A 27,853-nucleotide genomic window follows, 5' to 3' on the forward strand; every position below is an offset into this window, starting at 1 on the left:
TCCACGTCCCTTTGGGATCCCCCACGTTCCCTTTGGGGTCCTCCATGTCCCTTTGGGGTCCTCCCTTTGGGGTCCCCCACCCCCCCTTTGGGGTCCCCCACCCCCCCTTTGGGGTCCCCCACCCCCCCTTTGGGATCCTCCCTTTGGGTTCCCCCACATTCCCTTTGGGTTCCTCCCTTTGGGGTCCTCCACATCCCTTTGGGGTCCTCCCTTTGGGGTCCTCCCTTTGGGGTCCTCCCTTTGGGGTCCCCCACGTTCCCTTTGAGGTCCCCCACATTCCCTTTGGGATCCCCCACGTCCCTTTGGGGTCCTCCCTTTGGGATCCTCCGCGTTCCCTTTGGGATCCTCCACGTCCCTTTGGGGTCCCCCACATTCTCTTTGGGGTTCCCCCTTCGGGGTCCCCCACGTCCCTTTGGGGTCCTCCCTTTGGGGTTCTCCACATCCCTTTGGGGTCCTCCCTTTGGGATCCTCCCTTTGGGGTCCCCCACGTTCCCTTTGGGGTCCCCCACGTCCCTTTGGGGTTCCCCCTTTGGGGTCCTCCACGTTCCCTTTGGGGTCCTCCACGTTCCCTTTGGGGTCCTCCACGTCCCTTTGGGATCCCCCACATCCCTTTGGGTTCCTCCCTTTGGGATCCTCCACGTTCCCTTTGGGGTCCTCCCTTTGGGGTCCCCCACTTTCCCTTTGGGGTCCCCCACGTTCCCTTTGGGGTCCTCCACGTCCCTTTGGGATCCCCCACATCCCTTTGGGTTCCTCCCTTTGGGGTCCCCCACGTCCCTTTGGGGTCCTCCCTTTGGGGTTCTCCACATCCCTTTGGGATCCCCCCTTTGGGGTCCCCCACCCCCCCTTTGGGATCCCCCACGTTTCCTTTGGGGTCCCCCACGTTCCCTTTGGGGTCCCCCACGTCCCTTTGGGGTTCCCCCTTTGGGGTCCTCCACGTCCCTTTGGGGTCCCCCCTTTGGGATCCCCCCTTTGGGATCCTCCACTTTCCCTTTGGGGTCCTCCACGTCCCTTTGGGATCCCCCACATCCCTTTGGGTTCCTCCCTTTGGGATCCCCCACGTTCCCTTTGGGGTCTTCCACGTCCCATTGGGGTCCTCCGTTTGGGGTCCTCCCTTTGAGATCCCCCACGTTCCCTTTGGGGTCCCCCACGTCCCTTTGGGGTCCCCCACATCCCTTTGGGGTCCTCCACGTCCCATTGGGGTCCTCCCTTTGGGATCTCCCATGTTCCCTTTGAGGTCCCCCACATTCCCTTTGGGGTCCCCCACCCCCCCTTTGGGATCCCCCACTTTCCCTTTGAGGTCCTCCACGTTTCCTTTGGGGTCCCCCACGTTCCCTTTGGGGTCCCCCACATTCCCTTTGGGGTCCTCCTTTTGGGGTCCTCCACGTCCCTTTGGGATCCTCCACATCCCTTTGGGTTCCTCCCTTTGGGATCCCCCACGTTCCCTTTGGGGTCCCCCACATCCCTTTGGGTTCCTCCCTTTGGGGTCCCCCACATTCCCTTTGGAGTCCTCCACGTCCCTTTGGGATCCTCCACGTCCCATTGGGGTCCCCCACATTACCTTTGGGGTTCCCCCTTTGGGGTCCTCCATGTCCCTTTGGGATCCCCCACATTCCCTTTGGGGTCCTCCACGTCCCTTTGTGATCCCCCACGTTCTCTTTGAGATCCTCCACGTCCCATTGGGGTCCCCCACATTCCCTTTGGGGTTCCCCCTTCGGGGTCCTCCATGTCCCTTTGGGGTTCCCCCTTCGGGGTCCTCCATGTCCCTTTGGGGTCCTCCCTTTGGGGTCCTCCACATCCCTTTGGGGTCCTCCCTTTGGGTTCCTCCCTTTGGGGTCCCTCACCCCCCCCTTTGGGATCCTCCACGTTCCCTTTGGGATCCCCCACGTTCTCTTTGAGATCCTCCACGTCCCATTGGGGTCCCCCACATTCCCTTTGGGGTTCCCCCTTTGGGGTCCTCCATGTCCCTTTGGGGTCCTCCCTTTGGGGTCCCCCACATCCCTTTGGGGTCCTCCCTTTGGGGTCCTCCCTTTGGGATCCCCCACGTTCCCTTTGGGGTCCCCCACATTCCCTTTGGGGTTCCCCCTTTGGGGTCCCCCACATTCCCTTTGGGGTTCCCCCTTTGGGGTCCCCCACGTCCCTTTGGGGTCCCCCACGTCCCTTTGGGGTCCTCCCTTTGGGGTCCCCCACCCCCCCTTTGGGGTCTCCCACATCCCTTTGGGATCCTCCACGTTTCCTTTGAGATCCTCCACGTCCCTTTGGGATCCTCCATGTCCATTTGTGGTCCCCCACCCCCCCCTTTTGGGGTCCTCCACGTCCCTTTTGGGGTCCTCCACGTCCCTTTGGGGTCCCCCCTTTGGGGTCCCCCACCCCCCCCTTTGGGATCCCCCACTTTCCCTTTGAGGTCCCCCACGTTTCCTTTGGGGTCATCCACGTTCCCTTTGGGGTTCCCCCTTTGGGGTCCTCCACGTCCCTTTGGGGTCCCCCCTTTGGGATCCCCCCTTTGGGGTCCCCCACGTTCCCTTTGGGGTCCTCCACGTCCCTTTGGGATCCCCCACATCCCTTTGGGTTCCTCCCTTTGGGATCCCCCACGTTCCCTTTGGGGTCCTCCCTTTGGGGTCCTCCCTTTGGGGTCCTCCCTTTGAGATCCTCCACGTCCCTTTGGAGTCCTCCACGTCCCTTTGTGATCCTCCCCATCCCTTTGTGGCCACCCCCCCCCCTTCCCAGCCATCCCGCTTCCTTCTCACCCCAAATTGGGGTCAGCTTTGGGGTCCCCCACGGGGGAGGGGAGGTGTTGACTCCCCCCCCCCCCCCCCCCCGCCCCACAGCTCCTATCTGCACTGCGAGTGGGCCACCATCGACCAGCTGGAGAAGGACAAAAGGATCCACCAGAAGCTGAAGCGCTTCAAGACCAAAATGACGCAGATGCGCCACTTCTTCCACGAGGTGACGCCCCCGGGGTCCCTCCCCCTATAGGGCGAGGGCTTAAAAACTGGGGGGGGTCCTCATCCTCCTTCCCCCCCCCCTTTATCTTACCCTAAAAAGGACGAGGAGCCCTTCAACCCCGACTACGTGGAGGTGGATCGCATCTTGGATGAGTCGCACAGCGTCGATAAGGACAACGGGGAGGTGAGTGTGGGATGGAGAGAGGGGGGTTGGGGTAGAAGTGGGGTAGAGAGGGGGGTGGGGGGCGCACACACGGCCCTATAAGCGCCGCCCCCACGCCCCCCTCTGTTTTAATACCCCCTCCCCTTTTTATCCCCGCCTCTCAGCCCGTGGTTTATTACCTGGTCAAGTGGTGCTCCCTCCCTTACGAGGACAGCACGTGGGAGCTGAAGGAGGACGTGGACGAGGGGAAGATCGGCGAGTTCAAACGCATCCAAGCTCGCCACCCCGAGCTCAAACGCTTGGTGGGCATCCCCCCCTTTTCCCCCTATGTCCAAACCACGCCAACACCCCACCCCATAACCCCCCTATAACCCCCCCTCCTGCCCCCCAGCCCCGACCCCAAGCCGGCTCTTGGAAGAAGCTGGAGCTATCCCACGAGTACAAAAACCACAACCAGCTCCGCGAGTACCAACTGGAAGGGGTCAACTGGTTGCTGTTCAACTGGTACAACAGGCGAGTGGAGGCGACGGTGACGGTGTCATTGTCACCCCCCCCCATCCCGACAAACCCTCCTCAACCCACCCCGTTGTTTTCCTCCCCCCCCCCCCACACCCCCACCGTAGGCAAAACTGCATCCTGGCCGACGAGATGGGTTTGGGGAAAACCATCCAGTCCATCGCCTTCCTGCAGGAGGTATCCAACGTGGGCATCCGGGGGCCTTTCCTCGTCATCGCCCCCCTCTCCACCATCACCAACTGGGAAAGGGAATTCAACACGTGGACCGAGATGAACAGCATCGTTTATCACGGCAGCCTGGCTTCCAGGCAGATGATCCAGCAGTATGAGATGTACTGCAAGGATTCCAGGGTAAGAGGGGAGGGGGGAAACCCCATAAAAACCCCCCCCAAAAAAAGGCCTTTTTAGGATTTCTTACCAGCACGGGTGATACGGGAGTGGGAATCGCTGTGAATAACCCACAAGGACCCTATGAGCCTTCGGTTCTTTCCAGATCAGAGCGAGGGGGGAAGAAGGGGATCAAAAACCTATAAAAGCCCCGCGAATGTCCCATAAAAAGCCCTTTTAGTACTTGTGAGGCTGAAGGTCAGCGAGGGGGGGATGACAAGCAGGCTCCAAACCCCACAAAAACTCCATAAACACCCCATAAATGCCCCCATAAAACCCTTTGAGATCCTCGTGAAGGTGGAGGACAGCGCAGGGGGATAAGAAGGCTCAAAACCCCACAGAAACCCCATAAAACCCCATAAATACCCCCATAAAGACCCTTTGAGATCCTCCTAAAGATGGAGGACAGCTCAGGGGGATGATAAGAAGGCTCAAAACCCCATTAAAACCCCATTAGAAGCCCATAAATGCCCCCATTAAGACCCTTTGAGATCCTCCTAATGGTGGAGGACAGCACAAGGGGGTGATAAGAAGGCTCAAAACCCCACAAAGACCCCATAAATACCCCCATAAAAACCCTTTGAGATCCTCGTGAAGGTGGAGGACAGCGCAGGGGGGTGATAAGAAGGCACAAAACCCCACAAAAACCCCATTAAAACCCCATAAATACCCCCATAAAAACCCTTTGAGATCCTCGTGAAGGTGGAGGACAACGCAGGGGGATGATAAGAAGGCTCAAAACCCCACAAAGACCCCATAAACACCCCATAAATGCCCCCATAAAAAGCCTTTGAGATCCTCGTGAAGGTGGAGGACAGAGTAGGGGGATGATAAGGAGGCTCAAAACCCCACAAAAACCCCATAAAACCCCCCATAAAACCCTTTCAGATCCTTGTGAAGGTGGAGGACAGTGCAGGGGGACAATAAGGAGGCTCAAAACCCCACAGAAACCGCATTAAAACCCCATAAATGCCCCCATAAAGATCCTTTGAGGTCTTCTTAAAGGTGGAGGACAGCGCAGAGGGCAATGAAAACCAACAGTGGGACGAAGGGGGGGGACGACGACCCTAAACCTTAAGAAAACCCCACTGTTGTCTTTAATGGGGTCCCGGCAACCCCGGTGCTGATTTTGGGGTGGTCTTTTAGGGTCTTCTGATCCCCGGTGCTTACAATGCCCATAAAAACCCTTTCAGATCCTCTTAAAGGTGGAGCACAGCGCAGGGGGATGATAAGGAGGCTCAAAACCCCACAAAAACCCCATAAATGCCCTCATAAAACCCTTTGAGATCCTCCTGAAGGTGGAGGTCAACGCAGGGGAGGATAAGGAGGCTCAAAACCCCACAAAAACCCCATTAAAACCCCATAAATGCCCCCATAAAAACCCTTTGAGATCCTCCTGAAGGTGGAGGACAGCGCAGGGGGACAATAAGGAGGCTCAAAACCCCACAAAGACCCCATTAAAACCCCATAAATGCCCCCATAAAGATCCTTTGAGGTCTTCCTAAAGGTGGAGGACAGTGCAGGGGGACGATAAGGAGGCTCAAAACCCCATAAAAACCCCATAAATATCCTATAAAAACCCTTTGAGATCCTCCTAAAGGTGGAGGACAGCGCAGAGGGCAATGAAAACCAACAGTGGGACGAAGGGGGGGGACGACGACCCTAAACCTTGAGAAAACCCCACTGTTGTCTTTAATGGGGTCCCGGCAACCCCGGTGCTGATTTTGGGGTGGTCTTTTAGGGTCTTCTGATCCCCGGTGCTTACAATGCCCATAAAAACCCTTTCAGATCCTCTTAAAGGTGGAGCACAGTGCAGGGGTATGATAAGGAGGCTCAAAACCCCACAAAAACCCCATAAATGCCCCCATAAAACCCTTTCAGATCCTCCTGAAGGTGGAGGTCAACGCAGGGGAGGATAAGGAGGCTCAAAACCCCACAAAAACCCCATTAGAACCCCATAAATGCCCCCATAAAACCCTTTGAGATCCTCCTAAAGAGGGAGGACAGCTCAGGGGGATGATAAGAAGGCTCAAAACCCCACAAAAACCCCATTAGAACCCCATAAATGCCCCCATAAAACCCTTTCAGATCCTTGTGAAGGTGGAGGACAGCTCAGGGGGACAATAAGGAGGCTCAAAACCCCACAAAAACCGCATTAAAACCCCATAAATGCCCCCATAAAGATCCTTTGAGGTCTTCCTAAAGGTGGAGGACAGCGCAGAGGGCAATGAAACCCAACAGTGGGACGAAGGGGGTGGGGGACGACCCTAAACCTTGAGAAAACCCCACTGTTGTCTTTAATGGGGTCCCGGCAACCCCGGTGCTGATTTTGGGGTGGTCTTTTAGGGTCGTCTGATCCCCGGCGCTTACAAATTCGACGCTCTGATCACCACCTTTGAGATGATCCTTTCCGACTGCCCGGAGCTGCGCGAGATCGAATGGCGCTGCGTTATCATCGACGAGGCGCACCGCCTCAAGAACCGCAACTGCAAACTGCTGGACAGCCTCAAGCACATGGACCTGGTATTGGGGGGGGGGGGAGATGTCCTATGGGGCGCTATGGGGTGAGGAGATGTCCTATGGGGTGGTGGGGGGGTGAGGAGATGCCCTATGGGGTGAAGGAAGAACCCTATGGGGCGGTATGGGGGTGAGGAGATGCCCTATGGACAGCCTCAAGCACATGGACCTGGTTTTGGGGGGGGGAGATGTCCTATGGGGCGCTATGGGGTGAGGAGATGTCCTATGGGGCGGTATGGGGTGGAGGAAGAACCCTATAGTGTGGTAGGGGGGTGAAGAGATGCCTTATGAGGTGGTATGGGGGTGAGGAGATGCCCTATGGGGTGAAGGAAGAACCCTATGGGGCGGTATGGGGGTGAGGAAAGGCCCTATGGGGCGCTATGGGGTGAGGAGATGCCCTATGGGGTGGTATGGGTCGGAGGAAGAACCCTATGGGATGGTATGGGGGTGAGGAAAGGCCCTATGGGGTGGTATGAGTTGAGGAGATGCCCTATGGGGTGAAGGAAGAACCCTATGGGGCGGTATGGGGGTGAGGAGATGCCCTATGGGGCGGTATGGGGGTGAGGAGATGCCCTATGGACAGCCTCAAGCACATGGACCTGGTATTGGGGGGGGGGAGATGTCCTATGGGGCGCTATGGGGTGAGGACATGCCCTATGGGGTGAAGGAAGAACCCTATGGGGCGGTATGGGGGTGATGCGATGCCCTATGGACAGCCTCAAGCACATGGACCTGGTATTCGGGGGGGGGAGATGTCCTATGGGGCGCTATGGGGTGAGGAGATGTCCTATGGGGTGAAGGAAGAACCCTATGGGGCGGTATGGGGGTGAGGAAAGGCCCTATGGGGTGGTATGGGACTGAGGAAAGGCCCTATGGGGCGCTATGGGGTGAGGAGATGGCCTGTGGGGCGGTATGGGGGGAGGAGATGCCCTATGGGGTGGAGGAAGAACCCTATGGGGTGGTATGGGGGTGAGGAGATGCCCTATGGACAGCCTCAAGCACATGGACCTGGTATTGGGGGGGGGGAGAGGTCCTATGGGGCGCTATGGGGTGAGGAGATGTCCTATGGGGTGGTGGGGGGGTGAGGAGATGCCCTATGGGGCGGTATGGGGTGGAGGAAGAACCCTATGGGGTGGTAGGGGGGTGAAGAGATGCCTTATGAGGTGGTATGGGGGTGAGGAGATGTCCTATGGGGCGCTATGGGGTGAGGAGATGCCCTATGGGGTGGTAGAGGGTGGAGGAAGAACCCTATGGGGTGGTATGGGGGTGAGGAAAGGCCCTATGGGGCGGTATGGGGGTGAGGAGATGCCCTATGGGGCGCTATGGGGTGAGGAGATGGCCTGTGGGGCGGTATGGGGGGAGGAGATGCCCTATGGGGTGGAGGAAGAACCCTATGGGGTGGTATGGGGGTGAGGAGATGCCCTATGGACAGCCTCAAGCACATGGACCTGGTATTGGGGGGGGGGGGAGATGTCCTATGGGGCGCTATGGGGTGAGGACATGCCCTATGGGGTGGTATGGGGTGGAGGAAGAACCCTATAGTGTGGTAGGGGGGTGAAGAGATGACCTACGAGGTGATGGGGTGGAGGAAGAACCCTATGGGGTGGTATGGGGGAGAGGAGATGCACTATGGGGTGGTGGGGGGGTGAGGAGATGCCCTATGGGGCGGTATGGGGGTGAGGAGATGCCCTATGGGGCGCTATGGGGGTGAGGAGATGCCCTTTGGGGTGAAGGAAGAACCCTATGGGGCGGTATGGGGGTGAGGAAAGGCCCTATGGGGCGGTATGGGGGTGAGGAGATGCCCTATGGACAGCCTCAAGCACATGGACCTGGTATTGGGGGGGGGGAGATGTCCTATGGGGCGCTATGGGGTGAGGAGATGTCCTATGGGGTGAAGGAAGAACCCTATGGGGCGGTATGGGGGTGAGGAAAGGCCCTATGGGGCGGTATGGGGGTGAGGAGATGCCCTATGGGGCGGTATGGGGGTGAGGAGATGCCCTATGGACAGCCTCAAGCACATGGACCTGGTATTGGGGGGGGGGAGATGTCCTATGGGGCGCTATGGGGTGAGGAGATGTCCTATGGGGCGGTATGGGGTGGAGGAAGAACCCTATGGGGTGGTAGGGGGGTGAAGAGATGACCTACGAGGTGATGGGGTGGAGGAAGAACCCTATGGGGCGGTATGGGGGTGAGGAGATGCCCTATGGGGCGGTATGGGGGTGAGGAGATGCCCTTTGGGGTGAAGGAAGAACCCTATGGGGCGGTATGGGACTGAGGAAAGGCCCTATGGGGCGCTATGGGTTGAGGAAATGCCCTATGAGTCGGTATGGGGTGGAGGAAGAACCCTATGGGGTGGTATGGGGGTGAGGAGATGCCCTATGGGGTGGTATGGGGTGAGGAGATGCCCTATGGGGCGGTATGGGGGTGAGGAGATGCCCTATGGACAGCCTCAAGCACATGGACCTGGTATTGGGGGGGGGGAGATGTCCTATGGGGCGGTATGGGGTGGAGGAAGAACCCTATAGTGTGGTAGGGGGGTGAAGAGATGCCTTATGAGGTGGTATGGGGGTGAGGAGATGCCCTATGGGTTGAAGGAAGAACCCTATGGGGCGGTATGGGGGTGAGGAAAGGCCCTATGGGGTGGTATGGGGTGAGGAGATGCCCTATGGGGCGGTATGGGGGTGAGGAGATGCCCTATGGGGCGGTATGGGGGTGAGGAGATGTCCTATGGGGCGCTATGGGGTGAGGAGATGTCCTATGGGGTGGTAGAGGGTGGAGGAAGAACCCTATGGGGTGGTATGGGGGTGAGGAGATGCCCTATGGGGTGGTGGGGGGGTGAGGAGATGCCCTATGGGGTGCTATGGGTTGAGGAGATGTCCTATGGGGTGAAGGAAGAACCCTATGGGGCGGTATGGGGGTGAGGAAAGGCCCTATGGGGCGATATGGGGGTGATGCGATGCCCTATGGACAGCCTCAAGCACATGGACCTGGTATTGGGGGGGGGGGGGGAGATGTCCTATGGGGCGCTATGGGGTGAGGAGATGCCCTATGGGGTGAAGGAAGAATCCTATGGGGCGGTATGGGGGTGAGGAGATGCCTTATGGGGCGGTATGGGGTGAGGAGATGTCCTATGGGGCGCTATGGGGTGAGGAAATGCCGTATAAGGTGAAGGAAGAACCCTATGGGGTGGTAGGTGGGTGAGGAGGTGCCCTATGGGGCGGTATGGGGGTGAGGAGATGCACTATGGGGCGCTATGGGGTGGAGGAAGAACCCTATGGGGTGGTATGGGGGTGAGGAGATGTCCTATGGGGTGAAGGAAGAACCCTATGGGGTGGTAGGTGGGTGAGGAGATGCCCTATGGGGTGGTGGGGGGGTGTTTATGGGGTCTGGGTTGGGTTTGGGGACATCTGGGTCATCCCATCGTCATTAGGATTGTCCTTAAAGTGTTTATAGGGTCTGGGTTGTCTTTTGGGACATCTGGGTTCATCCCATGCCTTATGGGGTGATCCTAGTGGTGTTTATGGGGTCAGGGTTGGGTTTGAGGTCTTTTGGGGTCGATGGAAGCATCAGAAGAACTTTAGGAAGGCCTGTATGGGATTTTGGCCATCCTTTGGGGCCACCCCACACCCTCCAGGCCGACCCTGGTGGTATTTATGGGGTCAGGGTTGGGTCTGGGGACACCTGGGGTCATCCTATGCCCTATGGGGTGGTCCTGGGGGTGTTTATGGGGTCAGGGTTGGGTTTGGGGACACCTGGGGTCATCCCATGCCCTATGGGATGGTCCTGGGGGTGTTTATGGGGTCAGGGTTGGGTTTGGGGACACCTGGGGTTATCCCATGCCCTATGGGATGGTCCTGGTGGTATTTATGGGGTCAGGGTTGGGTTTGGGGACACCTGGGGTCATCCCAGGCCGTATGGGGTGATCCTGGGGGTGTTTATGGGGTCAGGGTTGGGTTTGTGGTCTTTTGGGATCAATGGAAGGATCAGAACCTTTGGGAGGTCTGTATGGGATTTTGGCCATCCTTTGGGACACGTGAGGCCACCCCACACCCTCCAGGCCGACCCTGGTGGTATTTATGGGGTCTGGGTTGGGTTTGGGGACGTCTGGGGTCATCTCATGCCCTGTGGGGTAGTCCTGGGGGTGTTTATGGGGTCAGGGTTGGGTTTGGGGACACCTGGGGTCATCCCATGCCCTATGGGGTGGTCCTGGGGGTGTTTATGGGGTCAGGGTTGGGTTTGGGGATACCTGGGGTCATCCCATGCCCTATGGGGAGATCCTGGTGGTATTTATGGGGTCAGGGTTGGGTTTGTGGTCTTTTGGGATCGATGGAAGGATCAGAACTTTAGGAAGGCCTGCATGGGATTTTGGCCATCCTTTGGCACATCTGGGGCCATGTGGGGCCACCCCACACCCTCCAGGCCGACCCTGGTGGTATTTATGGGGTCAGGGTTGGGTTTGGTGACACCTGGGGTCATCCCATGCCCTATGGGATGGTCCTGGGGGTGTTTATGGGGTCAGGGTTGGGTTTGGGGACACCTGGGGTCATCCCATGCCCTATGGGGTGGTCCTGGGGGTGTTTATGGGGTCAGGGTTGGGTCTGGGGACATCTCGGTCTTCTCATGCCTTATGGGGTGATCCTGGGTGTGTTTATGGGGTCAGGGTTGGGTTTGGGGACACCTGGGGTCATCCCATTCTCTATAGGATTGTCCTGGTGGTATTTATGGGGTCAGGGTTGGGTTTGTGGTCTTTTGGGATCAATGGAAGCATGAGAAGAACTTTAGGAAGGCCTGTATGGGATTTTGGCCATCCTTTGGCACATCTGGGGCCATGTGGGGCCACCCCACACCCTCCAGGCTGACCCTGGTGGTATTTATGGGGTCAGGGTTGGGTTTGGAGACACCTGGGGTCATCCCATGCCCTATGGGATGGTCCTGGGGGTGTTTATGGGGTCAGGGTTGGGTTTGGGGATACCTGGGGTCATCCCAGGCCTTATGGGGTGATCCTGGGGGTGTTTATGGGGTGATCCTGGGGGTGTTTATGGGGTCAGGGTTGGGTTTGGGGACACCTGGGGTCATCCCATTCTCTATAGGATTGTCCTTGGGGTGTTTATGGGGTCAGGGTTGTCTTTTAGGACATCTGGGTTCATCCCATTGTCTATAGGATTGTCCTGAAAGTGTTTATGGGGTCAGGGTTGGAAGCTCTTAGGAAGGTCTGTATGGGATTTTGGCCATCCTTTGGCACATCTGGGGCCATGTGGGGCCACCCCACACCCTCCAGGCCGACCCTGGTGGTATTTATGGGGTCAGGGTTGGGTTTGGGGACACCTGGGGTCATCCCATGCCGTATGGGATGGTCCTGGGGGTGTTTATGGGGTCAGGGTTGGGTTTGGGGATACCTGGGGTCATCCCAGGCCTTATGGGATGGTCCTGGGGGTGTTTATGGGGTCAGGGTTGGGTTTGGGGACATCTGGGTTCATCCCATGCCTTATGGGGTGATCCTAGTGGTGTTTATGGGGTCAGGGTTGGGTTTGTGGTCTTTTGGGATCGATGGAAGGATCAGAACTTTAGGAAGGTCTGTATGGGATTTTGGCCATCCTTTGGCACATGTGGGGCCACCCCACACCCTCCAGGCCGACGCTGGTGGTATTTATGGGGTCTGGGTTGGGTTTGGTGACACCTGGGGTGGTCCTGGGGGTGCTTATGGGGTCAGGGTTGGAAGCTCTTAGGAAGGTCTGTATGGGATTTTGGCCATCCTTTGGGACACGTGAGGCCACCCCACACCCTCCAGGCCGACCCTGGTGGTATTTATGGGATCTGGGTTGGGTTTGGGGACACTTGGGGTCATCTCATGCCCTGTGGGGGTAGTCCTGGGGGTGTTTATGGGGTCAGGGTTGGGTTTGGGGACACCTGGGGTCATCCCATGCCCTATGGGATGGTCCTGGGGGTGTTTATGGGGTCTGGGTTGGGTTTGGGGACACCTGGGGTCATCCCATGCCTTATGGGGTGATCCTGGGGGTGTTTATGGGGTCAGGGTTGGGTTTCTGGTCTTTTGGGATCGATGGAAGGATCAGAACTTTTGGGAGGTCTGTATGGGATCTTGGCCATCCTTTGGGGCCACCCCACACCCTCCAGGCCAACGCTGGTGGTATTTATGGGGTCTGGGTTGGGTTTGGGGATACCTGGGGTCATCCCATGCCCTATGGGGTGATCCTGGGGGTGTTTATGGGGTCAGGGTTGGGTCTGGGGACATCTCAGTCTTCTCATGCCTTATGGGGTGATCCTGGGTGTGTTTATGGGGTCAGGGTTGGGTTTGGGGACACCTGGGGTCATCCCATTCTCTATAGGATTGTCCTGGTGGTATTTATGGGGTCAGGGTTGGGTTTGTGGTCTTTTGGGATCGATGGAAGGATCAGAACTTTAGGAAGGCCTGTATGGGATTTTGGCCATCCTTTGGCACATCTGGGGCCATGTGGGGCCACCCCACACCCTCCAGGCCGACCCTGGTGGTATTTATGGGGTCAGGGTTGGGTTTGGGGACACCTGGGGTCATCCTATGCCCTATGGGATGGTCCTGGGGGTGTTTATGGGGTCAGGGTTGGGTTTGAGGTCTTTTGGGGTCTATGGAAGCATCAGAAGAACTTTAGGAAGGTCTGTATGGGATTTTGGCCATCCTTTGGCACATCTGGGGCCATGTGGGGCCACCCCACACCCTCCAGGCCTACCCTGGTGGTATTTATGGGGTCAGGGTTGGGTTTGGGGACACTTGGGGTCATCTCATGCCCTATGGGATGGTCCTGGGGGTGTTTATGGGGTCAGGGTTGGGTTTGGGGACATGTGGGTTCATCCCATGCCTTATGGGGTGATCCTAGTGGTGTTTATGGGGTGATCCTGGGGGTGTTTATGGGGTCAGGGTTGGGTTTGGGGATACCTGGGGTCATCCCATGCCCTATGGGGTGGTCCTGGGGGTGTTTATGGGGTCAGGGTTGGAAGCTCTTAGGAAGGTCTGTATGGGATTTCGGCCATCCTTTGGCACATCTGGGGCCATGTGGGGCCACCCCACACCCTCCAGGCCGACCCTGGTGGTATTTATGGGGTCAGGGTTGGGTTTGGGGACATCTGGGTCATCGTATCGTCTTTAGGATTGTCCTTAAAATGTTTATGGGGTCAGGGTTGGGTTTGGGGACATCTGGGGTCATCCCATTCTCTATAGGATTGTCCTGGTGGTATTTATGGGGTCAGGGTTGGGTTTGCGTTGGGTTTGGGGACATCTGGGTTGGATGGAAGCATCAGAAGAACTTTAGGAAGGCCGGTATGGGATTTTGGCCATCCTTTGGGGCCACCCCACAGCCTCCAGGCCGACCCTGGTGATATTTATGGGGTCAGGGTTGGGTTTGGGGACATCTGGGTTCATCCCATGCCTTATGGGGTGATCGTAGTGGTATTTATGGGGTCAGGGTTGGGTTTGTGGTCTTTTGGGATCGATGGAAGCATCAGAAGAACTTTAGGAAGGCCTCTATGGGATTTTGGCCATCCTTTGGGGCCACCCCACACCCTCCAGGCCGACCCTGGTGGTATTTATGGGGTCAGGGTTGGGTTTGGGGACACTTGGGGTCATCTCATGCCCTGTGGGGGTAGTCCTGGGAGTGTTTATGGGGTCAGGGTTGGGTTTGGGGACATCTGGGTTCATCCCATGCCTTATGGGGTGATCCTAGTGGTGTTTATGGGGTCAGGGTTGGGTTTGGGGACATCTGGGTTGGATGGAAGCATCAGAAGAACTTTAGGAAGGCCTGTATGGGATTTTGGCCATCCTTTGGCACATCTGGGGCCATGTGGGGCCACCCCACACCCTCCAGGCCGACCCTGGTGGTATTTATGGGGTCTGGGTAGGGTTTGGGGACATCTGGGGTGGTCCTGGGGGTGTTTATGGGGTCAGGGTTGGGTTTGGGGACACCTGGGGTCATCCCATGCCCTATAGGATTGTCCTGGGGGTGTTTATGGTGTGATCCTGGGGGTGTTTATGGGGTCAGGGTTGGAAGCTCTTAGGAAGGTCTGTATGGGATTTTGGCCATCCTTTGGCACATCTGGGGCCATGTGGGGCCACCCCACACCCTCCAGGCTGACCCTGGTGGTATTTATGGGGTCAGGGTTGGGTTTGGGGATACCTGGGGTCATGCCAGGCCTTATGGGATTGTCCTGGGGGTGTTTATGGTGTGATCCTGGGGGTGTTTATGGGGTCAGGGTTGGGTCTGGGGACATCTCAGTCTTCTCATGCCTTATGGGGTGATCCTGGGTGTGTTTATGGGGTCAGGGTTGGGTTTGGGGACACCTGGGGTCATCCCATTCTCTATAGGATTGTCCTGGTGGTATTTATGGGGTCAGGGTTGGGTTTGTGGTCTTTTGGGATCGATGGAAGGATCAGAACTTTAGGAAGGCCTGTATGGGATTTTGGCCATCCTTTGGCACATCTGGGGCCATGTGGGGCCACCCCACACCCTCCAGGCCGACCCTGGTGGTATTTATGGGGTCAGGGTTGGGTTTGGGGACACCTGGGGTCATCCTATGCCCTATGGGATGGTCCTGGGGGTGTTTATGGGGTCAGGGTTGGGTCTGGGGACACCTGGGGTCATCCCATGCCCTATAGGATTGTCCTGGGGGTGTTTATGGTGTGATCCTGGGGGTGTTTATGGGGTCAGGGTTGGGTTTGGGGGCATCTTGGTTCATCCCATGCCTTATGGGGTGATCCTAGTGGTGTTTATGGGGTGATCCTGGGGGTGTTTATGGGGTCAGGGTTGGGTTTGGGGATACCTGGGTTCATCCCATGCCCTATGGGGTGGTCCTGGGGGTGTTTATGGGGTCAGGGTTGGAAGCTCTTAGGAAGGTCTGTATGGGATTTCGGCCATCCTTTGGCACATCTGGGGCCATGTGGGGCCACCCCACACCCTCCAGGCCTACGCTGGTGGTATTTATGGGGTCTGGGTTGGGTTTGGTGACACGTGGGGTGGTCCTGGGGGTGCTTATGGGGTCAGGGTTGGAAGCTCTTAGGAAGGTCCGTATGGGATTTTGGCCATCCTTTGGCACATCTGGGGCCATGTGGGGCCACCCCACACCCTCCAGGCCGACCCTGGTGGTACTTATGGGGTCAGAGCCCTGTTTTAAGCCCCCCCCCCGCCCCCAGGAGCACAAGGTCCTGCTGACCGGCACCCCCCTTCAGAACACGGTGGAGGAACTCTTCTCCCTCCTCCACTTCTTGGAGCCGTCTCAATTCCCTTCCGAAGCCGAATTCCTCAAAGACTTCGGCGACCTCAAAACGGAAGAGCAGGTGAGTGGACCATCCCCTATAAAAAACCCTACAACAAAAAACCCCTTTTAGCCCTCTTTTTCATCCCCCTAAATGACTCCATGACCCCAAAACAGGTCCAAAAGCTCCAAGCCATCCTCAAACCCATGATGCTCCGCCGCCTGAAAGAAGACGTGGAGAAAAACCTGGCCCCGAAACAGGAAACCATCATCGAAGTGGAACTCACCAACGTCCAAAAGAAATACTACAGGGCCATCTTAGAGAAGAACTTCTCCTTCTTATCCAAAGGGGTCGGCCACACCAACATGCCCAACCTCCTCAACACCATGATGGAGCTGCGCAAGTGCTGCAATCACCCCTACCTCATCAACGGTAACCCCACAGATAGGGGGTGATATAGGGCTGAGGAAATGGCCGACGGGGGAGGTGATGGGGGGAAGGAGAACCCTATATGGGGTGGTATGGGGGTGAGGAGATGCCCTATGGGGTGGTATGGGGTAAGGAGATGCCCTATGGGGCGGTATGGGGTAAGGAGATGCCCTATGGGGTGGTATGGGGGTGAGGAGATGCCCTATGGGGTGAAGGAAAAACCCTATGGAGCGGTATGGGGGTGAGAAGATGCCCTATGGGGTGAAGGAAAAACCCTATGGAGCGGTATGGGGGTGAGAAGATGCCCTATGGGGTGGTGGGGGGGGTGAGGAAATGCCCTATAAGGTGAAGGAAGAACCCTATGGGGCGGTATGGGGGTGAGGAGATGCCCTATGGGGCGGTATGGGGTGGAGGAAGAACCCTATGGGGCGGTATGGGGTGAGGAGATGCCCTATGGGGCAGTATGGGGTGGAGGAAGAACCCTATGGAGTGGTATGGGGGTGAGGAGATGTCCTATGGGGTAGTAGAGGGTGGAGGAAGAACCCTATGGGGTGGTATAGGGGTGAGGAAATGCCCGACGGGGGAGGTGATGGGGGGAAGGAAAACCCTATGTGGGGTGGTATGGGGCTGAGGAGATGCCCTATGGGGCGGTATGGAGTGAGGAGATGCCCTACGGGGGAGGTGATGGGGGGAAGGAAAACCCTATATGGGGTGGTATGGGGGTGAGGAGATGCCCTACGGGGGAGGTGATGGGGGGAAGGAAAACCCTATATGGGGTGGTATGGGGGTGAGGAGATGCCCTATGGGGTGAAGGAAGAACCCTATGGGGCGGTATGGGGGTGAGGAGATGCCCTATGGGGCAGGTGATGGGGGGAAAGGAAAACCCTATATGGGCGGTATGGGGGTGAGGAAAGGCCCTATGGGGCGCTATGGGTTGAGGAAATGCCCTATGAGTCGGTATGGGGTGGAGGAAGAACCCTATGGGGTGGTATAGGGCTGGGGAAATGGCCGACGGGGGAGGTGATGGGGGGAAGGAAAACCCTATATGGGGTGGTATGGGGGTGAGGAAAGGCCCTATGGGGTGGTATGAGGTGAGGAGATGCCCTACGGGGGAGGTGATGGGGGGAAGGAAAACCCTATATGGGGTGGTACGGGGGTGAGGAGATGCCCTATGGGGTGAAGGAAAAACCCTATGGGGTGATAGGTGGGCGAGGAGATGCCCTATGGGGTGGTATGGGGTAAGGAGATGCCCTATGGGGTGAAGGAAGAACCCTATGGGGCGGTATAGGGGTGAGGAGATGCCCTATGGGGTGAAGGAAGAACCCTATGGGGTGGTAGGTGGGTGAGGAGATGCCCTATGGGGCGGTATGGGGTGAGGAGATGCCCTATGGGGTGGTATGGGGTGAGGAGATGCCCTATGGGGTAGTAGAGGGTGGAGGAAGAACCCTATGGGGTGGTATAGGGGTGAGGAAATGCCCTACGGGGGAGGTGATGGGGGGAAGGAAAACCCTATATGGGGCGGTATGGGGGTGAGGAGATGCCCTATGGGGCGGGGCCCTACGGGGTGGGGGCGTCTACGGGACGTGGGAAGGTTTTCGGGATCTGGAAGGGGTTTGGGGTTTTTCATCTCCATCCTCACCCGGTCTATGGGAAGAGAGCGTTCTCCAATGTCACCATTCCCACTTCTATGGGGTTTCTTTGCTTGTCTGACCCCATAGATGGGATTTCTGTAGGATTTGGGGTTTGGTGGGATTTGGGGTTTTCCATTTCCATCCACACCTGGTCTATGGGAAGAGAGCGTTCTCCAATGTCACCATTCCCACTTCTATGGGGTTTCTTTGCTTGTCTGACCCCATAGATGGGATTTCTGTAGGATTTGGGGTTTGGTGGGATTTGGGGTTTTCCATTTCCATCCACACCTGGTCTATGGGAAGAGAGCGTTCTCCAATGTCACCATTCCCACTTCTATGGGGTTTCTTTGCTTGTCTGACCCCATAGATGGGATTTCTGTAAGATTTGGGGTTTGGTGGGATTTGGGGTTTTCCATCTCCATCTCCATCCAGTCTATGGGAAGAGAACGTTCTTCAGTGCCACCATTCCCACTTTTATAGGGTTTCTTTGCTGTCTGACCCCATAGTTGTGTCTGAGTGCCCTAAATCTGATGGGATTTCTGTAAGATTTGGGATTTGGGGTTTTCCATCTCCATCCGGTCTATGGGAAGAGAGCGTTCTCCAGTGCCACCAATCCCACTTTTATGGGGTTTCTTTGCTTGTCTGACCCCATAGATGGGGTTTCTGTAAGATTTGGGGTTTGGTGGGATTTGGGGTTTTCCATCTCCATCTCCACGCGGTCTATGGGAAGAGAACGTTCTCCATTCCCACTTTTATGGGGTTTCTTTGCTTTTCTGACGCCATATTTGGGTCTGAGTGCCCTAAATCTGTTGGGATTTCCACTTGGATCCATCGAGATTTTGGGGTTTTATGGGATTTGGGGGTTTTCCCATCTCCACCTCACCCGACAGCTTCGATAAGAGAATGTTCTCCAGTGCCACCAATCCCACTTTTATGGGGTTTCTTTGCTTCTCTGACCCCATAGTTCACTCTCAGTACCCTAAATCTGTTGGGATTTCCACTTGGATCCATCGAGATTGTGGGGTTTTATGGGATTTGGGGTTTTCCCATCTCCACCTCACCCAACGGCTTCGATAAGAGAACGTTCTCCAGTGCCACCAATCCCACTTTTATAGGGTTTCTTTGCTTGTCTGACCCCATAGATGGGATTTCTGTAAGATTTGGGGTTTTCCATCTCCATCCTCACCCGGTCTATGGGAAGAGAACGTTCTCCATTCCCACTTTTATGGGGTTTCTTTGCTTGTCTGACGCCATATTTGGGTCTGAGTGCCCTAAATCTGTTGGGATTTCCACTTGGATCCATCGAGATTGTGGGGTTTTATGGGATTTAGGGTTTTCCCATCTCCACTTCACCCGACGGCTTCGATAAGAGAACGTTCTCCAATGGCACCAATCCCACTTTTATGGGGTTTCTTTGCTTCTCTGACCCCATAGTTCACTCTCAGTACCCTAAATCTGTTGGGATTTCCACTTGGATCCATCGGGATTTTGGGGTTTTATGGGATTTGGGGGTTTTCCCATCACCACCTCACCCGACAGCTTCGATAAGAGAACGTTCTCCATTCCCACTTTTATGGGGTTTCTTTGGTTGTCTGACCCCATAGATGGGATTTCTGTAAGATTTGGGGTTTTCCATCTCCATCCTCACCCGGTCTATGGGAAGAGAGCGTTCTCCAGTGCCACCAATCCCAATTTTATGGGGTTTCTTTGCTTGTCTGACCCCATAGTTGGGTCTGAGTGCCCTAAATCTGATGGGATTTCTATAAGATTTGGGGTTTGGTGGGATTTGGGGTTTTTCATCCCCGTCTCCATCCGGTCTATGGGAAGAGAGCGTTCTCCAATGTCACCAATCCCACTTTTATGGGGTTTCTTTGCTTTTCTGACCCCATAGTAGGGTCTGAGTGCCCTAAATCTGATGGGATTTCTATATAGATTTGGGGTTTGGTGGGATTTGGGGTTTTCCATCTCCGTCTCCACCCGGTCTATGGGAAGAGAGCGTTCTCCAGTGCCACCATTCCCATTTTTATAGGGTTTCTTTGCTTGTCTGACGCCATATTTGGGTCTGAGTGCCCTAAATCTGTTGGGATTTCCACTTGGATCCATCGAGATTGTGGGGTTTTATGGGATTCAGGGTTTTCCCATCTCCCCCCTCACCTGACAGCTTCGATAACACGGAGAAGACCATTCCCCACCGCCCTCAATTCCATTTCAATGCCCCCCAAACACTTCTCTCCCCCCGTTATTCCCGAAGCCTTTTGAAGCCCTCTGCTTTCCCCCCCCTTTAAACCTTCCTCCCCACCCCATAACAGGTGCCGAGGAGAAGATCCTGGCGGAGTTCAGGGATTCCTGCCACCACCACGTCCCCCACGACTTCCACCTGCAGGCCATGGTGCGCTCGGCCGGGAAGTTGGTGCTCCTCGACAAGCTGCTGCCCAAACTCAAGGCTGGAGGCCACAAGGTGCTCGTCTTCTCCCAGATGGTGCGCTGCCTCGACATCCTGGAGGATTACCTCATCCAGAAGAGGTGCGGGAGGCCGCAAGTCCAGTTTTGGGGGGGGGGTCCTCGGGGGGCTGGGCGGCGGGTTTTGGGGGCGGCGGGGCTCTACATGTTGGGTTTTGGGGTTGGTGGGACCCTTTCTGTTGGGTTTTGGGGTCGATGGGATGACATACGTTGGGTTTTGGGGTCGGCGGGGCACCACACGTTGGGTTTTGGGGTTGGTGGGGCTCTACACGTTGGGTTTTGGGGTTGGGGGGATCCTTTCTGTTGGGTTTTGGGGTCGGTGGGGCACCACACGTTGGGTTTTGGGGTTGGTGGGGCTCCAAACGTTGGGTTTTGGGGTTGGTGGGGCTCCAAACGTTGGGTTTTGGGGGCGGCGGGGCTCTACATGTTGGGTTTTGGGGTTGGTGGGGCTCCAAACGTTGGGTTTTGGGGTTGGTAGGGCTCTACATGTTGTGCTTTGGGGTTGGTGGGGCTCTACACGTTGGGTTTTGGGGTCAGCGGGGGTCCACACATTGGGTTTTGGGGTTGGTGGGGCTCGAAATGTTGGGTTTTGCAGTTGGTGGGGCTCCAAACATTGGGTTTTGGGGTTGGTGGGGCTCCAAACGTTGGGTTTTGGGGTAGGTGGGTCTCTACATGTTGGGTTTCGGGGTTGGTGGGTTCACATATGTTGGGTTTTGGGGTTGGTGGGACCCTTTCTGTTGGGTTTTGGGGTCGATGGGATGACATACGTTGGGTTTTGGGGTCGGCGGGGCTCCCCACGTTGGGTTTTGGGGTTGGGGGGATGACATACGTTGGGTTTTGGGGGCGGCGGGGCTCTACATGTTGTGCTTTGGGGTTGGTGGGGCTCTACACGTTGGGTTTTGGGGTTGGTGGGGCTCTACACGTTGGGGTTTGGGGTTGGTGGGGCTCTACACGTTGGGGTTTGGGGTTGGTGGGGCTCTACACGTTGGGTTTTGGGGTTGGGGGGAACAATATGATGGGTTTTGGGGTCGGCGGGGCACCACACGTTGGGTTTTGGGGGCGGCGGGGCTCTACATGTTGGGTTTTGGGGTTGGTGGGGCTCCAAACGTTGGGTTTTGGGGTTGGTAGGGCTCCAAACGTTGGGTTTTGGGGTCAGCGGGGGTCCACACATTGGGTTTTGGGGTTGGTGGGGCTCGAAATGTTGGGTTTTGCAGTTGGTGGGGCTCCAAACATTGGGTTTTGGGGTTGGTGGGGCTCCAAACGTTGGGTTTTGGGGTTGGTGGGGCTCCAAACGTTGGGTTTTGGGGTAGGTGGGTCTCTACATGTTGGGTTTCGGGGTTGGTGGGTTCACATATGTTGGGTTTTGGGGTTGGTGGGACCCTTTCTGTTGGGTTTTGGGGTCGATGGGATGACATACGTTGGGTTTTGGGGGCGGCGGGGCTCCAAACGTTGGGTTTTGGGGTTGGGGGGATCACATATGGTGGGTTTTGGGGTCGGCGGGGCTCTACACGTTGGGTTTTGGGGTTGGTGGGGCTCTACACGTTGGGGTTTGGGGTTGGTGGGGCTCTACACGTTGGGTTTTGGGGTTGGTGGGAACCATATGATGGGTTTTGGGGGCGACGGGGCTCCACACGTTGGGGTTTTGGGGTTGGTGGGGCTCCAAACGTTGGGTTTTGGGGTAGGTGGGTCTCTACATGTTGGGTTTCGGGGTAGGTGGGATCACATATGTTGGGTTTTGGGGTTGGTGGGGCTCCAAACGTTGGGTTTTGGGGTAGGTGGGTCTCTACATGTTGGGTTTCGGGGTAGGTGGGATCACATATGTTGGGTTTTGGGGTTGGTGGGGCTCCAAACGTTGGGTTTTGGGGTTGGGGGGAACAACATGATGGGTTTTGGGGTTGGTGGGGCTCCCCACGTTGGGTTTTGGGGTTGGGGGGATCACATATGGTGGGTTTTGGGGTCGGCGGGGCTCTACATGTTGGGTTTTGGGGTTGGTGGGATCACATATGTTGGGTTTTGGGGTTGGTGGGACCCTTTCTGTTGGGTTTTGGGGTCGATGGGATGACATACGTTGGGTTTTGGGGTCGGCGGGGCTCCCCACGTTGGGTTTTGGGGTTGGGGGGATGACATACGTTGGGTTTTGGGGGCGGCGGGGCTCTACATGTTGTGCTTTGGGGTTGGTGGGGCTCTACACATTGGGTTTTGGGGTTGGGGGGGCTCTACACATTGGGTTTTGGGGTTGGGGGGATCCTTTCTGTTGGGTTTTGGGGATGGGAGGATCCTTTTTGTTGGGTTTTGGGGTTGGTGGGTTCACATATGTTGGGTTTTGGGGTTGGGAGGATCCTTTCTGTTGGGTTTTGGGGTCGGTGGGACACCACACGTTGGGTTTTGGGGTTGGTGGGGCTCTACACGTTGGGTTTTGGGGTCAGCGGGGGTCCACACATTGGGTTTTGGGGTTGGTGGGGCTCCAAATGTTGGGTTTTGCAGTTGGTGGGGCTCCAAACGTTGGGTTTTGGGGTTGGTGGGGCTCCACACGTTGGGTTTTGGGGTTGGGGGGATCACATATGTTGGGTTTTGGGGTTGGTAGGGCTCTACACATTAGTTTTCGGGTCGGCGGGGCTCCACACGTTGGGTTTTGGGGTTGGGGGGATCACATATGGTGGGTTTTGGGGTCGGCGGGGCTCTACATGTTGGGTTTTGGGGTTGGTGGGATCGTTTTGGTTGGGTTTTAGGGTTCGGGGGATCCTTTCTGTTGGGTTTTGGGGTTGGGAGGATCCTTTCTGTTGGGTTTTGGGGTTAGTGGGAACCATATGATGGGTTTTGGGGTCAGCAGGGCTCCACATGTTGGGTTTTGGGGTTGGTAGGACCCTTTCTGTTGGGTTTTGGGGTCGATGGGATGACATACGTTGGGTTTTGGGGTCGGCGGGGCTCCCCACGTTGGGTTTTGGGGTTGGGGGGATGACATACGTTGGGTTTTGGGGGCGGCGGGGCTCTACATGTTGTGCTTTGGGGTTGGTGGGGCTCTACACGTTGGGTTTTGGGGTCAGCGGGGGTCCACACATTGGGTTTTGGGGTTGGTGGGGCTCCAAACGTTGGGTTTTGGGGTTGGTGGGGCTCCAAACATTGGGTTTTGGGGTTGGTGGGGCTCCAAACGTTGGGTTTTGGGGTTGGTGGGGCTCCACATGTTGGGTTTTGGGGTTGGGGGGAACAATACGATGGGTTTTGGGGTTGGCGGGGCACCACACGTTGGGTTTTGGGGTTGGTGGGGCTCTACACGTTGGGTTTTGGGGTTGGTGGGAACCATATGATGGGTTTTGGGGGCGACGGGGCTCCACACGTTGGGGTTTTGGGGTTGGTGGGGCTCTACACATCGGGTTTTGGGGGCGGTGGGGCTCTACATGTTGTGCTTTGGGGTTGGTGGGGCTCCAAACATTGGGTTTTGGGGTTGGTGGGGCTCCAAACATTGGGTTTTGGGGTTGGTGGGGCTCCACACGTTGGGTTTTGGGGGCGGCGGGGCTCTACATGTTGGGTTTTGGGGGCGGCGGGGCTCTACATGTTGGGTTTTGGGGTTGGTGGGTTCACATATGTTGGGTTTTGGGGTTGGTGGGACCCTTTCTGTTGGGTTTTGGGGTCGATGGGATGACATACGTTGGGTTTTGGGGTTGGCGGGGCTCCAAACGTTGGGTTTTGGGGTTGGGGGGATCACATATGTTGGGTTTTGGGGTCGGCGGGGCTCTACACACGTTGGGTTTTGGGGTTGGTGGGGCTCCACATGTTGGGTTTTGGGGTCGGCGGGGCTCCACACGTTGGGTTTTGGGGTCAGCGGGGGTCCACACATTGGGTTTTGGGGTTGGTGGGGCTCCAAATGTTGGGTTTTCAGTTGGTGGGGCTCCAAACGTTGGGTTTTGGGGTTGGTGGGGCTCCAAATGTTGGGTTTTGCAGTTGGTGGGGCTCTACACATTGGGTTTTGGGGTTGGGGGGATCCTTTCTGTTGGGTTTTGGGGTTGGTGGGATCACATACGTTGGGGTTTGGGGTTGGTGGTGCTCCAAACGTTGGGTTTTGGGGTCGGTGGGGCTCCACACGTTGGGGTTTGGGGTTGGTGGGGCTCTACACGTTGGGTTTTGGGGGCGGCGGGGCTCCACACGTTGGGTTTTGGGGTTGGTGGGGCTCCAAACGTTGTGCTTTGGGGTTGGTGGGGCTCCCCACGTTGGGTTTTGGGGGCGGCGGGGCTCTACATGTTGGGTTTTGGGGTTGGTGGGTTCACATATGTTGGGTTTTGGGGTTGGTGGGACCCTTTCTGTTGGGTTTTGGGGTCGATGGGATGACATACGTTGGGTTTTGGGGTTGGCGGGGCTCCACATGTTGGGTTTTGGGGTTGGGGGGAACCATATGATGGGTTTTGGGGTTGGGGGGAACCATATGATGGGTTTTGGGGTTGGCGGGGCACCACACGTTGGGTTTTGGGGTTGGTGGGAACCATATGATGGGTTTTGGGGTCGGTGGGGCTCCACACGTTGGGGTTTGGGGTTGGTGGGGCTCTACACGTTGGGTTTTGGGGTTGGTGGGAACCATATGATGGGTTTTGGGGGCGACGGGGCTCCACACGTTGGGTTTTGGGGTTGGTGGGGCTCTACATGTTGGGTTTTGGGGTTGGTGGGATGACATATGTTGGGTTTTAGGGTCAGTGGGACCCCAGACATTGGGTTTTAGGATCGATGGGACCCCACACATTGGGTTTTGGGGTCGGTAGGACCCCACACATTGGGTTTTGGGGTCAGTGGGACCCCACCCATTGGGTTTTAGGGTCAGTGGGACCCCACACATTGGGTTTTGTGGTTGGTGAGATCACGTACATTGGTTTTTGGGGTCAGTGGGTTGACATACGTTGGGTTATAGGGCCAGTGGGACCCCACACGTTGGGTTTTAGGGTCGGTGAGATGACGTGTTGGGTTTTGGGGTCAGTTCTACCCCACACGTTGGGTTTTGGGGTCGGTGGGATCCCTTCTGTTGGGTTTTGGGGTCGGTGGGTCCCCACACATTTGGTTTTAGGGTCAGTGGGACCCCTCACATTGGGCTTTGGGGTCAGTGGGACCCCACACATTGGGTTTTAGGATCAGTGGGACCCCGTACATTGGGTTTTGGGGTCGGTGGGGCTCCACACATTGGGTTTTGGTGTCGGTGGGATCCCTTCTGTTGGGTTTTGGGGTCGGTGGGTCCCCACACATTGGGTTTTGGTGTCTGTGGGACCCCACACATGGGGTTTTGGGGTCGCTGGGACCCCACACATTGGGTTTTGGGGTCAGTGGGACCCCACACATTGGGCTTTGCGGTCGCTGGGTTGACATACGTTGGGTTTTGGGGTCAGTGGGACCCCACACGTTGGGTTTTGGGGTTGCTGGGTTGACATACATTGGGTTTTGGGGTTGGTGGGACCCCACACATTGGGTTTTGGGGTCGGTGGGACCCCACACATTGGGCTTTGGGGTCGCTGGGTTGACATATGTTGGGTTTTGGGGTCAGTGGGACCCCACACGTTGGGTTTTGGGGTTGCTGGGTTGACATACATTGGGTTTTGGGGTCAGTGGGACCCCACACATTGGGTTTTAGGGTCAGTGGGACCCCACACGTTGGGTTTTGGGGTCAGTGGGACCCCACACATTGGGTTTTGGGGTCAGTGGGTCCCCACACATTGGGTTTTGGGCTTGGTGGGATCCCTTCTGTTGGGTTTTGGGGTCGGTGGGACCCCACACATTGGGTTTTGGGGTCAGTGGGTCCCCACACATTGGGTTTTAGGGTCGCTGGGACCCCACACATCGGCTTTCGGGCTCAGTGACGTTGCACCCATTGTCTTTAATCCCAACCCCACCCCATGTACTCCCACCCACCTTTCCACCCCCGAAGCCCACCCGCCACCTCCCCAAACCCCTCTTTGGGGTCGGAACCCCCATGGATTTAGGGTTTTTTGTGCTTCTAGGTACCTGTACGAGCGCATCGACGGGCGCGTGCGGGGCAACCTCCGGCAGGCCGCCATCGACCGCTTCAGCAAACCCGACTCGGATCGCTTCGTCTTCCTGCTGTGCACGCGGGCGGGAGGGCTGGGCATCAACCTGACGGCCGCCGACACCTGCATCATCTTCGACTCCGACTGGAACCCCCAAAACGACCTCCAGGTTGGGGGGGACGCGGGGCGCGTGTCTGTGGGACGGGGGGGTTGGGGTCCTTCTCAAAGGGGTTGGGGTTGGGGGTCCCCTTGACGCCATCTTGGTAGGATTTGGGGTCCCCTTGACTCCATCTTAATGACATTTGGGGTCCCCTTGACGCCATCTTGGAGGGGTTTGGGGTCCCCTTGACTCCATCTTGGCGGCATTTGGGGTTTGGGGTCCCCTTGACTCCATCTTGGTGGGATTTGGGGTCCCCTTGACGCCATCTTGCTGAGATTTAGGGTCCCATTGACACCATCTTGGTGGGATTTGGGGTCCCATTGACTCCATCTTGGTGGGATTTGGGGTGTCCTTGATGCCATCTTGCTGAGATTTGGGGTTCCCTTGATACCATCTTGGTAGGATTTGGGGTCCCCTTGACTCCGTCTTGGTGGGATTTGTGGTCCCCTTGACTCCATCTTGGTCGGATTTGGGGTCCCCTTGACTCCATCTTGGTGGGATTTGGGGGTTGGGGTGCATGGGTCGCCGACACCTGCATCATCTTCGACTCCGACTGGAACCCCCAAAACGACCTCCAGGTTGGGGGGCACGCGGGTCGCGTGTCTGTGGGACGGGGGGGTTGGGGTTTGGGGGTCCCCTTGACGCCATCTTGGTGGGGGTTGGGGTCCCATTGACTCCATCTTGGAGGGGTTTGGGGTCCCTTTGATACCATCTTGATGAGATTTGGGGTCCCTTTGACACCATCTTGGTGGGATTTGGGGTTTGGGGTCCCCTTGACTCCGTCTTGGTGGGATTTGGGGTCCCCTTGACGCCATCTTGGAGGCATTTGGTGTTTGGGGTCCCCTTGACACCACCTTGGTGGGGTTTGGGGTCCCATTGACTCCATCTTGGAGGGGTTTGGGGTCCCCTTGACGCCATCTTGATGAGATTTGGGGACCCCTTGACTCCATCTTGGCGGCATTTGAGGTTTGGGGTCCCCTTGACTCCGTCTTGGTAGGATTTGGGGGTCCCCTTGACTCCATCTTGGTGGGATTTGGGGTTTGGGGTCCCCTTGACTCCATCTGGGTGGCATTTGGGGTTTGGGGTCCCCTTGACTCCATCTTGGTCGGATTTGGGGTCCCCTTGGCTCCATCTTGGCAGCATTTGGGGTTTGGGGTCCCCTTGACACCACCTTGGTGGGGTTTGGGGTCCTCTTGACGCCATCTTGGTAGGATTTGGGGTCCCCTTGACTCTGTCTTGGTGAGATTTGGGGTCCCCTTGACTCCATCTTGGTGGGATTTGGGGGTTGGAGTGCATGGGTCGCCGACACCTGCATCATCTTCGACTCCGACTGGAACCCCCAAAACGACCTCCAGGTTGGGGGGGACGCGGGGCGCGTGTCTGTGGGACGGGGGGGTTGGGGTCCTTCTCA

The 27,853-nt window shown here is 56.9% G+C and overlaps 2 protein-coding genes across 2 annotated transcripts in view; both read left to right on the forward strand.

Annotated features, from left to right (window-relative positions):
- Positions 1-27,853, forward strand: part of LOC100857358 (chromodomain-helicase-DNA-binding protein 8-like) — a 129,196-nt gene that overhangs the window by 14,951 nt on the left and 86,392 nt on the right. Inside the window, exons 9-18 of the mRNA XM_046906033.1 lie at positions 2,826-2,943; positions 3,043-3,126; positions 3,270-3,407; positions 3,497-3,618; positions 3,729-3,972; positions 6,355-6,531; positions 15,701-15,844; positions 15,940-16,195; positions 20,133-20,346; positions 26,256-26,451. Of these exons, the coding sequence (XP_046761989.1) occupies positions 2,826-2,943; positions 3,043-3,126; positions 3,270-3,407; positions 3,497-3,618; positions 3,729-3,972; positions 6,355-6,531; positions 15,701-15,844; positions 15,940-16,195; positions 20,133-20,346; positions 26,256-26,451 (1,693 nt within the window). The remainder of the gene's footprint in view (positions 1-2,825; positions 2,944-3,042; positions 3,127-3,269; positions 3,408-3,496; positions 3,619-3,728; positions 3,973-6,354; positions 6,532-15,700; positions 15,845-15,939; positions 16,196-20,132; positions 20,347-26,255; positions 26,452-27,853) is intronic.
- Positions 9,495-13,163, forward strand: LOC121108710. The gene is made up of 2 exons (XM_040656811.2): positions 9,495-11,110; positions 12,231-13,163. The coding sequence occupies exons 1-2, from the start codon at positions 10,016-10,018 to the stop codon at positions 12,249-12,251; spliced, it is 1,116 nt and encodes a 371-aa protein (XP_040512745.1). The 5' UTR covers positions 9,495-10,015; the 3' UTR covers positions 12,252-13,163.

The sequence above is a fragment of the Gallus gallus genome, assembly GCF_016699485.2.
Source record: "Gallus gallus isolate bGalGal1 chromosome 35 unlocalized genomic scaffold, bGalGal1.mat.broiler.GRCg7b 35_unloc1, whole genome shotgun sequence".
In the NCBI taxonomy this organism is placed as follows: domain Eukaryota; kingdom Metazoa; phylum Chordata; class Aves; order Galliformes; family Phasianidae; genus Gallus; species Gallus gallus.

Coding starts and splice junctions, on each gene's coding strand:
- LOC121108710 (XM_040656811.2), top strand. CDS start 10,016: ATGCCTTATGGGGTGATCCTAGTGGTGTTTATGGGGTCAGGGTTGGGT. Junction 11,111..12,230: donor GTCCTGGGGGTGTTTATGGG/GTCAGGGTTGGG, acceptor GGTGCTTATGGG/GTCAGGGTTGGAAGCTCTTA.